General features: G+C 43.3%; 1 protein-coding gene across 5 annotated transcripts in view; it reads left to right on the top strand.

Annotated features, from left to right (window-relative positions):
* Positions 1-12,551, top strand: part of SLC44A3 (solute carrier family 44 member 3) — a 116,243-nt gene that overhangs the window by 93,261 nt on the left and 10,431 nt on the right. For 2 of the 5 annotated variants that reach the window (XR_008418537.1, XR_008418532.1), the window contains exons 13-16: positions 2,644-2,817; positions 7,604-7,741; positions 10,272-10,508; positions 11,910-12,078. Coding sequence is in view for 3 of the 5 variants with exons in the window: in XM_019457567.2 (XP_019313112.2) it covers positions 2,644-2,817; positions 7,604-7,741; positions 10,272-10,508; positions 11,910-12,011 (651 nt within the window). In the remaining 2 variants the exon portion in view is untranslated. Of the gene's footprint in view, positions 1-2,643; positions 2,818-7,603; positions 7,742-10,271; positions 10,509-11,909; positions 12,098-12,551 lie in introns of those variants that run through there. The other 3 variants (XM_019457567.2, XM_019457570.2, XM_053892156.1) reach the window with 2 other exon arrangements.

The raw sequence follows: 12,551 nt of genomic DNA, 5'->3' as shown, positions 1-12,551 counted from the left end.
TGGAGCTTGCTTTGGATTCTTTGTCTCCTTCTTTGACTTCCCCTCCGCTGCTTGTTTGCTCTCTCTCTCGCTCTCTTGCTGTCTCTTTGTCTTTCTCGCTCTCTCAAATAAACATTAAAAAAATTAAAATCTTTAAAAATAAATAAACAAATAGAAATAAAATAACACATAGAGTGTTCCATTTTATAACATATGTTTGCCCATCCACTCTTCCTTCCTTTTGTCTGGTATACTTGCAGAGAAATGTTGGGGTACGGTCCACATGATGTTAGCAATGGTTATTTCTGAGGAGTGGGACCAGAGTGATTGCCTTGCTTTCTTTTTAAAAAAAAATTTTTAATATTTGTTTATTTTTGAGAGACACACAGAGTGAGCAGGGAAGGGGCAGAGAGAGAGGGAGACACAGAATCCGAAGCAGGCTCCAGGCTCTGAGCTGTCAGCACAGAGCCTGACGTGGGGCTCGAACCCACGAACCGTGCAATCATGACCTGAGCTGAAGTCGGACACTTAACCGACTGAGCCACCCAGGCGCCCCTCCTTGCTTTGTGTCTCTGTTGCTTAATTTTTTAATAACGGGCCTAGAATAATAAAGCCATTATTCTAAAAATGAGAAAAGAGCAAATAAATTTAAGAAGAACAAACCAGACAGCACTGCCATGGCTCTACAGGCAGCACAGTTCTCAGCATAGGTATGGTCCTTTTTCCATCCACCTCCCACCTGGCCCCCACCCTGGAGGAGACTGGCAGATTTCCCCTGCTCACCATCTCATTGGGCTTTTGCAGCTAGTGACTACTGAACTCCTGAATGGCTCTGAAGGGTGGCTGCAAGGCCCTGGAAGGCCCAGAGGCTATTTGTGTGTACACCTCACTGGGCGTGCGTTCCTGCCAAAAACAGAGCTCAAGATGAAACTGGCTTGGGATGCTTCCTACAAGTTTTACTGTAATCCCAAGGAAGGATGCTTGGATGTATGGGGATGTATCTGGGCTCAGGTTTCACTGTATTTCTTTTAGTTTTGAGCGAAGTGTGAATACCAGGGTTATTTATTCACCATCCAGTCTCTCAAGTTTGTTTTAGTAGTTCTTGTTGAATTTTGAGTTGATAAATATCAGAACTTTATGAGGAAGGCATGCGAGAAATAAATCTGGCAATTCATGGCATGTTGTTTGCCACATGCCTTCCTGTCTATGCGGAGGGAAACTCTATTTACCTTTGTGAAGAGTCGGTAGAACCTCAGGTTCACATCTTCTCCAGTAAAAGAAGGAACCACTTCAGTTTAGTGGGGGGACAAACGGCTGCCCTTAGCTGAGGAAGGACACAGGGCTGAACTGTGCTGGCTTCAGTTTTGACTTAAGGAGCAAAAATGTTCCTTCTGCCAAAGGTGCGATTAACGTTCTCGGACAACTCTCAGAGTAAATTACGGAGGTAACCCAGCTTTTCTGTCACCTAAAAGTATACTTCAGTCTCTTTCATTTTTCTTCAGTGATTAGCATTTTCTGTAAAAGGGAGATAATAATACCCGTGGTGATGATTTCAGTGAATGGTCATAAACCGATGAGATTACATAACATGATAATAGGAGGGTGACTCGTCCACTACAAAGTAGAGGGCAAACATAAAGCATTTTTAACACAGAACTTAAGAGCAGGAAATGCCTTTTACAAGCTGTGGAACAGGGCAACTGAGAAGTGACATTACTTGGTGGAGGCCACGCGGCCAGTCTTTGGAGGCAATGTGATTGGAACCCAGCCTCTTTCCACTGAGCCTTCCTGCCCCATCCTTACCCCGTCTTCATGATACATCTCATGAGAGCACCACTTTGTTATTTGGAGACTTCTGGAAGGAAAAGCACAAAGAACAGCTCACAGTAAATGTTTTCCTGAATGAGTCAGAGATCTACTACGTGGGAGTGATGCAACATGGGTTGCATGTGCAAGCCCCAGGGGCGTGCTGCCTCACCTCTCTGTGCTGTAGTTTCCTCAACAACCTTATCATCCAGCTGGGGTTTGCAGAGGAGTAAATGAGGTAATGCATTCAGGGGAATATAGAATAAGAACAGGGGTTGGCACATTATGTGTACTCCATGAATACTTGCCATTATTACTATTTATTATTATTATTATTATTATTAATTTGCACACAGAAGTTTCACTTGTGTGAAACTTTGCCTGCTGACAGCAAAAGAAAGAAAGAAAAAGACTGCAGAAACGAATTAGGAAACTGCCATCAGGACTATGGCAAACCATTTGGGATATATTGCTAAGGTGCGTCTTCATGTGGGGTGCAGGGGAGCCGAGAACCTTAGGAAGAATCCTACAAGTATTACGATTCCTAGTAATCTTGTTTCCTCCCCAGAGAAGGGCTCCTTTTCACTGGGCCTGGCCCCTGGCTTGTGACTGCTAATGGTACCAGCGTGCTCAGTGGATGGATGATTGCACCGTATTTATGCATAATTTAAGCAGAGCCCAGTAGACACTGTGGAGGTGCTTAGGGCTCCCCAAAGGCTTAGGAGAGAGGAGGTACGGGGCTTGGTAGCTAAATAGGAGACAGTGATGAGGGGAGAGCTGCCCTGGGAGAGCTTCCAGAAGCACAGGCTGAAAATGACAGGACTCCTGAAACTTCCTGTCTCTTCCCTTGCTCCACAGGATGGCATTTCAGCCTCACTGAGGTCCAGCTCAGGACTCCTCCAGACCCATTTTCCACCACAATCTCTTCTGGGCACTTCGGTCTCATTCACTGCCTCCTGCTGCTGCCTCAGCCCCTGCCTATCCCAGTTTTCTGCAGGGAACAGTCAACTTCACCAGCTATGCGCCACTTCTGTGAGCTCTTCCTCGCTGCTCCCCTCCCGCCTGCTCCTTCCTCCCCGCCACCCCCAGCCTGTGCTTCTCCTCCATGTTGCTTTCACATTCGTTCTTGAGTTAGAATTCATTGTTCACCAGTCCTCACTGCCATGCAGGACCTTCCTTGTCTGTGTCCTTCCCCACACCCTCCCCACCTGCTTGTGACAGTCCTTGAAAGCTGGAAAGCTAATCAAACCACATCTAGAGGGAGTCTCTAATCCCAGGCAAGGGAGTGAGAATGGAGATGTAATATTGAGGCGCTCCCATCGTCGAGTTGGAAATCTTTCTTTTCCGTTTGATTTCAAGACGCAGAAGTATCCACTTGTTTGGTGGCACTAAAGAAATGTGCACACTTAATGTTGTCTGGTAACAAATTAGGAGACTGAAACCACTACCTCTTGTCTTGCTTAAATATTAGCCTTCTGGGGTGCCTGGGTGGCTCAGTCAGTTAAGCGTCCGACTTCAGCTCAGGTCACGATCTCACGTGAGTTCGAGCCCCGCGTCGGGCTCTGGGCTGATGATGGCCCAGAGCCTGGAGCCTGCTTCCCGATTCTGTGTCTCCCTCTCTCTCTGCCCCTCCCCCGTTCATGCTCTGTCTCTCTCTGTCTCAAAAATAAATAAACGTTAAAAAAAAATTACAATAAAGATTAGCCTTCAGGATCTCCTGATTAACACTCACAACCAACAAAACATGTTAACCCAGTCCTTATTATATCCAGTCCTTTCTACACATTGTTAGGGTCTGCAAATTGGCTTTAGCTCGTTCACCCCAAGTTCCGTCAGCCCAGGCAAATACAAATGTTCTGAGCGAGGACTCACCACCTTGAACATTTAGGGCAGTCCATCTTCCAGCTGCCTGACAAGGAAGCAGCATCTACTGAGAGTACATATAAATTAGCTAATGCTGAAACTGCAGGAATTTTCAGTCCATATCCTGTGTCTCGAGTGATGCTTCCCTCCTCCAGCTATTCATTCAGACATTAATTCTAGGTCTCTCTGTTGCACTCAGGGTTGAACCTTGTGGTAAAATACTAGTGGTGTAGCAACTGCAGGAAGGCATATCTAATTTCCCCGTCAGAGTGGTTTTAATGCTCTCTTTCAGTGGGCATGAAACATGAAAGAAAAGATCAATGGTTATAGGCCCCCAAAAATCTGCAGAGTCAACACATGTGTGAGAAATTACCATTTTAACCTTGAATCATTTTAGCCAAGAAGCAGAATCTATTTTTACTGCTTATGACCAGTAGTGCTGAACTGACCATGGGATGTTGATCTGAAGGGAAAGGAAGGCCTCGTGAAAACTGTAGTCCCCGCTGTAAATTGGGAAGTACGTGGAGAACCCCAGTTTAGAGGCCGGAAGTGGTGGGGTGGTGAGCTGGGGACAGAGCCTCACGGCAAAGAAAGACCCGGCTGGGCCCTGGAATGTGGTCTGGGAAGCCAGGCCTGCCCTTCCTGGATCTCTGAGAGTGTGAGGGATCAAAGCCCAGGGATAAAGAAACCCTGGGCCCTTTCCACACCTCCTCAGGGCTGAAAGAGAGGCCTGTGTTTCCCAGTTGTAAATGAGGTCATCCTTGGCGAGGTCTGGATGATAATAGCTCCCCTTTACTACGAGCTTTCTGTGCGCTGGGCGCTTTGCTGACTGCTTTATAGGGAATATGTTCTTTAATCCTCCCGACGCCCCCTTGCAGTAGGTGCTGTAACTCACTTATAGATGAGGAAATGGAAGTCGGAGAGAGGTTAAATCACTTGCCCAAGACTGGCAGCCGGTGGGTGGCAGAACTGGGATTTGAACCCAGAGACTGCCTGGCTTACCTTAACCACCATGCTTTTAAATAGCATTTTGTCCTAATGAAAACTGATTGTGTAATGTCCGGAAAGTTAGAATTAGAAAAAAAAAAAAAAAAAAAAAAAAACATTTACCAGGGGATCTGGAGAAATGCCCTTGATCTTGGTTTCTGGTCTCTAAAAGAAGAATTATGTTATTCTTTATCCACCTACCGTACAAAAGTATTGAAAATGGATAATGAGTTGGTCATCAGGGCTCATAGAATCTTAGATGACTGAAGATACTAAGCAAAGAGCAAATGCATTTCCACCTCCGTACTCAAAACTTAAGTCCCCAAACTGGGGCTGGCTTTAGTTTAGTTTTGTGGGTTTTTTAAAAATATTTATTTATTTTGAGAGAGAGAGGGCATGCCTGTGTATGCATGTGTGCAAGGGCACAAGCAGGGGCATAAGTGTGGGAAGGGACAGAAAGAAAGGAGGAGAGAGAATCCCAAGCAGGCTCCACACGGTCAGCACAGAGCCCGGCATGGGGCTTGATGCCATAAACCATGAGATCATGACCTGAGCTGAAATCAAGAGTCAGACACAACCAACTGAGCCACCCAGGTGCCCCTGGGGTCAGCTTTCTGCAACAACCAGTTTGGGATTTTAAAAGCAAATTTTATGTTCCATCCAAGTCAGAAACCAAAAGTTCTTTGTGGAACTTTTGTCTTTGAAAACCAGACTTTGATCTCTAGTTGGCCTTGGTCAAGAGGGAGTTTGGTAAATTCTACCCCTTTATTCTCCGTGTCCTCTATCACTTACTCTGATTAAGAGCTGTATCACTGGGAGATGGGTTACTACAATAGACTCCAAATTGGTTTCCCTACAGTGTTTTTGAATGGGCGTAGGAAAAGATTAATTTGTATATCAAGAGATAAAAAAAAAAAAACTGTCATTTTTTTCCTAAGCTGAAAGAAATGACAAAACCCCAACAGGTAGTATTACGGTGTATTTTTCCAGGGAAGTTACAAATTCTGAGTTGTAAACTGCAGTGCAAATAGCATTTTTAAAGGTTTCAAGGGAAATATAAGAAATAGATGGTTTTGAAATTATCATATGGTCATAAGAAGAAGGTATTTTGGAAAAAGGATCCAGGAAATCTTCCCTTGTGAACATAAACACCACAAACACATACACTTGTCCTTTTTGATTTAGTTATCTCGTTTTTGAAATTTATCCTTAAGAAATTATCCAAAATCCATTGGGCGCCTGGGCGGTTCAGTTGGTTAAGCATCCCATTCAGTTGGTTGAGCTCGGGTCATGGTCTCACAGTTTGTGAGTTTGAGCCCTGCATCGGGCTCTGTGCTGACAGCTCAGAGCCTGGAGCCTGCTTCCTGATTCTGTGTCTCCCTCTCCCTCTGCCCCTCCCCTGCTTACGCTGTCTCTCTGTCTCTCTCTGTCTCTTTCTCAAAAATACATAAACATTAAAAAAAATGATCCAAAATCCAGAAATTAAGATGTCCATTGCATAGTTTTTTTAATAGCAAAATATTTAAAATAGTTTGTATATGCCCTGTCTACACACACACACACACACACACACCTGACAGAATGTGTATTTATTAAAAATTAAAATTATAAAAGCCATGGAGCAACAAGAAAATGCTCATTATATAAAGGAAGAAGATACGTAAAGTGATACTGTGCCACGAAAATTACATATTTTTTCATTTCTAGGATTTCTATTTGATTTGCTTTTGACTCTGTCTCTTCACTTTTCATACCAAGCTCTTCCTTCCTTACGGTCACTATTCTTTCCATTGTCTTAGCACCTTTATTTATTTTTTATTTTTTTTAAGATTTTATTTTTAAAGTAGCCCCCTGGGTGGCTCAGTCAGTTAAGCATCTGACTGCGGCTCAAGTCATGATCTCACGGTTCGTGGGTTTGAGCCCCGTGTCGGGCTCTGTGCTAACAGCTCAGAGCATGGAGCCTGCTTCTGATTCTGTGTCTCCCTCTCTCTCCGCCCCTCCCCTGCTCACACTCTGTGTCTTTCTCTTTCTCTCTGTCAAAAAATAAACATAAAAAAAGGAAAAAAATATTTTGTTTTTAAAGTAATCTCTACACCAAACGTGGGGCCCAAATTTACAACTTCGAGATCAAGAATTGCATGCTCTCATGCTCTACCAACTGAGCCAGCCAGGTGCCCCCCAACCCCATTGTCTTAGCATCTTAAACGCACTTTCTTGAATATTTCAGATTTTTTTTCAGGGTACAGATTCTCTTGTTTGTTGTGGTGTTCTTTTCCTTGGGCCATCTGAAGCATTTTCCTATGAGCATTACTTCACTGTCTTCAAGGGTGGTTGTCTGTGGGACTCCATCATTCCCTGGCCTACGAGGATGTGGTTTTGCTTGGCCCCTGCCTAGACTCTAGTAATTTCAATGGCCCCAGGCAGATAGTGTATTTCTGTACCACTTTCCCGGGATAGTTGGTTGAGTCTGAATTTATGCTGAGAGTTCAGTTCCCTAACAAGGGCCTGAATATTGTCTTTTACCCCTAAGGGATTAAGTTTCCAGCCCCAACCTCTAAAGCCTTTACTGATTTCCTGCCCGTTGAGCCTGTGGGTTCATATCTCATTAATTGCTAGGGGCTGCTTTGTTTCTAGCACCTAAACTTCCTTCTCTGCCCTCAAACTCTGCCGTTCATTAAAAAAGTTTCTGCTTTACCTATCATTTCCAGGCTTGTAGAGCGACGTCCCATCCACACCGTATTGACCAGAAATACTTATTTTTCCATTTACTGCAACTATGTGAAAATATATGTGAATATAACCAGAGACCAGAAGGTGACTTTGAAACTGAAATGATTTATTATGGGTAGAGATGGTGGGTTTATAGCAACCATTTTTCTCCATTTTGCAACTATTCTGTATTGTCATGATATTGTCTCTAAAACAATATAAGAAGCATCATCTTTTTCACCATTGTCTTTTGTTTCAGAATGCATATGCTGCAACTGCCATTAATGGGACAGATTTTTGTACATCAGCAAAAGATGCGGTCAAACTCTTATCCAAGAATTCAAGTCATTTCACATCTGTTAACTGCTTTGGAGACTTCATAATTTTTCTAGGAAAGGTGAGATGTCCTCACTGAAATAATAAATAGAGAAACTTGGGATCCAGACGTGAAGCCACAGAGCTAGACTTGAAAGAGAACGAACGTTTCTTGAGTGCCTGCTCTATAGTGGATGCTGTGCCTTATTCTCTCATTTAATCCTTAGTCCTGTGAGGTAACTTATTTTGCAGATGGGAAAACTAAGGCTTAATAACTTGTCCAGGATCGCACAATGGGTGGAGTCAGGATTTGCATCCTAACCCTTTTCTCTCAGCAATGCTCAGTTCTCTAGACCATTCTGGCTCCCACTTTTTCATAGCTAAAATGAAAATGCTACTAGCCTCATTAAATGGATATATTTTGGGGGGCTTTTTTCATAAAACATATGGAAATAGTACTGAAACCTAATGAAATGTCTGGATTATTTAAAGGCATTAAGTCCATAAATACAAAGGCAGCTTGTTAACGTCCCAAGTGGAGCCAGAGGTACATTTCCACTGTCATCTGAATAGCATTTTTCAAGGAATTGTGTGTAGTCTTATGTGCAGTGCAGTGAACGAGCATCTTAGAGCTCCATCTCATGTGTAAAGGACAAGGCCTGAACTTGGGGTCTTTAACAACTCCAGACCTCAGGCTGGACCAAAGATAACAAGTGTCCTTTCTAGGTTAACTAAAATATGGAGGGGCGCCTGGGTGGCTCAGTCGGTTAAGCAGCTGACTTCAGCTCAGGTCATGATCTCACACTCCGTGAGTTCAAGCCCCGCGTCAGGCTCTGTGCTGACAGCTCAGAGCCTGGAGCCTGTTTCAGATTCTGTGTCTCCCTCTCTCTGACCCTCTCCCGTTCATGCTCTGTCTCTCTCTGTCTCAAAAATAAATAAACGTTAAAAAAAAAAAAATTAAAAAATAAATAAATAAATAAAATATGGATGCAACTGGTATGATAGCCTCTAACTGACTATGCTTCAAGCTGAAGGTTCTCTACACTGGACCACATGGTGTGTCCCTTTGCTTGTGATTGTCACGCACGGGGCCTAATTCTGCACACCTGTTTGCCTGATCCCACTTCCACTTGATTGCCTGCCCTTCGAATCCCTGACCCCAGACCTCCTGAGCTTCCTGCCACGTCTGTGCTATTCCAAGCTAGACATCCTGGCTCCTTCCAACCATTCCTTCTCAAGGCCGTGAATGCTGAGGCCTTCAGTGGTGCCCCAAAGTGAACAAGATCTTGGTCTCCAGTTGTGACCCGGCCACAGCCAAATGTGAGGACTCCTGGCTCATTTAGCATTTTGTGCCTCCGTGGTGTTTGGTAAATGTCTCTGGTGTATTAAGTAACAAGTTATAACATGCACGGATTTCACAGGTGTGTGTGTTAGTTGCACATATATTTTAAGGCTCAGATGGGCCCCAGAGATTTTTCATGCAACGGTAGCTCAAACTGATTATGCCTTTCAAGACAGCCTAAATAATCTAAGTTGCAGTTGTTTTTAAATGGGTAATATTGCCTATGTTAGTTTGGTAAGATGTTCTCTAATAACTACTTCCAAAAATTTTAGAATGAGGTTTCATCTTTTAACAGAATTATCTTTTATTTTAGGTAATAATTCATTTTCCTGTATTTCCCATAAGGAACATGGAATTGCTAATAAGCTTCTAGTGAGCATGTAACAACCAGTGATTCTTTGTTTTTGAATGAAGTCCCATTCACACATTCATGTCCGTCTTTGTGGGTATCCAAGGGCAACGGGGATTCCAGATGGACTCCATACTCCATTTTATTTGTTTAAGAATTAGGTATAAAAAAAATTTTTTTTAAATATAAAAAGGAACATCAAGGTCTGTAATCATGTTGCTGGAAATATAATTACATATGGCAAGAGCCTGGATTAATCCTATTATCTCCCCACACCAGCACTGGAAAGCCCTTCCAGTAATCCCTAGGGTAAAAACAATCACATATTAAACTACAGTATATCCACCCAGTGGATTGTTGCACTGTTATGTAAAAATGGCACTTATTTAAAAGTATTAAATGAAGGCACGCCCTGGTGGCTTAGTTGGTTGAGCGTCCAACTCTCGATTTTGGTTCAGGTCATGATCTCACAGTTCGTGAGATTGAGCCCTGCGTCAGGATTCTCTCTCCCTCTGTCTCTCTGCCTCTGACCAGCCTGTGTGCACACACACGCATGCACGCTCTCAAAATCAATCAACAACAACAAAAGTATTAAATGAAGATACTTATGGGAGTGGCACGTGAAAAAACTAAAAATTTTCAGCTATCGTTACATCTATATAAATACAAAAACTAGGCACAGATAAAAAATGTAAATACATCTACTCTCTTATCCTTACTCTGAATTAACTGGGTCGTCTTGTGGTATCATAGCTCCTTTTTTTCTTAATTTCATTGGACCACATTTTCTGACAAGCCTTCTTTACAACAGGGCACACACATATGCATATATATGAAACTACTACTTGTAAATGACAGACAGCATTTCTCAAATATTCTGGCCAATTTATAAAGGTTCTCAGTGAAGTCTTGTTTTCCCAGGTGTTGGTGATGTGTCTCACTGTTTTTGGAGGACTGATGGCATTTAACTACAACCGTGCCCTCCAGGTGTGGGCAGTCCCTCTGCTGCTGGTTGCTTTTTTTGCCTACTTTGTAGCCCATAGTTTCTTATCTGTGTTTGAAACTGTGCTGGATGCACTCTTCCTGTGTTTTGCTGTTGATCTGGAAACAAATGATGGTTCGTCGGAAAAGCCCTACTTTATGGACCAAGAGTTTTTGGTAAGCAGACATTTCACTTCCTGCTGCAGTCTCTATCCTCAAAATCTCAAAAAGTGTTCAAGACTCACACGTAAAGGAGGCTTGTACCTAGCCTCGTTTGTTCTTCCAGAGGGCTCTGTGTGCTTCTGCCACTGGCCTGAATGTCTAGAGTGAGATTTGGGTTCTGTTTTCTGAGGCTGAACCCACTTCCCTTATTGGAAACTCTCCCTGGAGAGAAGTGAAGCTGAACAATTAATACGGACCAGATGACCTTGGGCAGGTGTTCTGGACAGAGCAGTCCAAGTCCCTTTGGTCCTGTTGGCCGGGTCTGGCGTTTTGGGTGGTCTGGAGGTTTAACGGCTGATCTTTCTCTAAAGCATTTTTGCCTCCTCAAGCGTCACAACAGACCCTTTGTGTTTTAGGGGGCGCACACATCACCATCTGTGCCAGTATTGACAGATCTGAGGTTCTCAGGCCTTTTATTAACTCAGGCCCCACCGATGCAGGAAAAGCCACACCCTGTCAAGTCCCTTACAGCTTCTATCTGGAAATAGCAGGCAGCTGTTTCCAACACAGTCGTTGCTTATTTGTCTTATCAGGAGTAGACAGGGATATTTTAACAACTGAATGAAGTCTCTTGGTTGTCTGGGTCAAGTGAGTTTTAGTACTTTTATTCTGTTGTCATAAAACTTAGGTGTTAAAGCCCATTTGCTCTTTTTTAAGATTTTATTTATTTTTAAATTATTTAGTGTTTATTTTTTGGGAGAGAGAGTGCAAGTAGAGGAGAGGCAGAGAGAGAGGGAGACACAGAATCTGAAGCAGGCTCCAGGCTCTGAGCTGTCAGCACAGAGCCCGACACGGGGCTCAAACTCACAAACCGTGAGATCATGACCTGGGCTGAAGTTGGACGCTTAACCGACGGAGCCACCCAGCTGCCCCATTAAGGTTTTATTTTTAAGTACACTCTGTACACAACATGGGCTCGAACCCACAACCCTGAGATCAAGAGTCTCATGCTCCACTGACTGAGCCAGCCAGGCGCCCCTAGCCCCTTGGCTTTTAAACAGCATTCAGAGCACTCCTTGGCTCAGCCAGGCAGTGAGGTTTAACAAGCACATCTATGGTTTTACAATCAAATAGATTCTCCACCTCCTCCAGAGAAAACCTAAAAATACAATAGCACTTTATTTGTATCTAGCCTAAAGAAATTCTTCCCGATGATGGTAGGAAGCTAACCGAGGCTTCTTTCTCGGATTTATACTTTTCTGATTACAAATCCACTTGGGAATCTACCCCCTAAAAAACTTGAATTCAACAGGGAAAACTTTAAGGATTAAATTCCCCTAAATGATATGGTCAAATAAATAGTTGCGGTTGGTGCAGATAGCTAACACTGGTCTAACTCCTTCTTTTATTTTTCAGAGTTTTGTAAAAAGGATCAACAAGTTAAAAGACACAAGGGCACAGGGGGAGGAGAACTCACTAAGGAACGAGGAGGGAACAGAACTCCAACCCTTTGTGTGATAGGTGCCCATTAGAGTGTTGCCCCTGGAAAGTGTCCTTTTTCTAAGAGCCATTCACAGAATAAATGGTAAGGCCGATAGACCCTATTCTTCACTGTCTTTGTCCTTATTGTTTGGCCATTATAATACCAGAACCATGAAAGTATATCCTATTCCGGATTCAGTAGTTCCTTATCGATGTATATCCACCTTGGGGTATGAATATAAAATACTCCCACCCCGTCCCCACCAATGTTCCTGAAGATGATTTGAAGATTATTCCAAGTTGGATTTAAGGTGCTTTTGAGGCACGTGAGTCTCGATGGAGTAAGCGAGGGCCAAATCAGGGTCAAATACTAGTTTGAATCTTGGCTGTCATTTTCTGTGTACGATGGGCAGGTCCCTACAGTTTCCCAAGCCTCAGTCTCTAGCATAGAGTGCATTGTTGTGTGGATTAATAAAGAAATGATAAAGTATCTTATAAGACCTGGGAAAGAGGACTTTTTAAACAAAATCTGCCTTCACCTATCTGGTAGTTAGCCAGAAAATAATCAGCCTGTGG

Source organism: Panthera pardus, unplaced genomic scaffold, assembly GCF_024362965.1.
Source record: "Panthera pardus isolate Hobbes unplaced genomic scaffold, ASM2436296v1 HiC_scaffold_11, whole genome shotgun sequence".
NCBI lineage: Eukaryota > Metazoa > Chordata > Mammalia > Carnivora > Felidae > Panthera > Panthera pardus.
The sequence above is the reverse complement of the archived record's forward strand: the minus strand, read 5'-3'. Positions and strand labels throughout refer to the sequence as shown.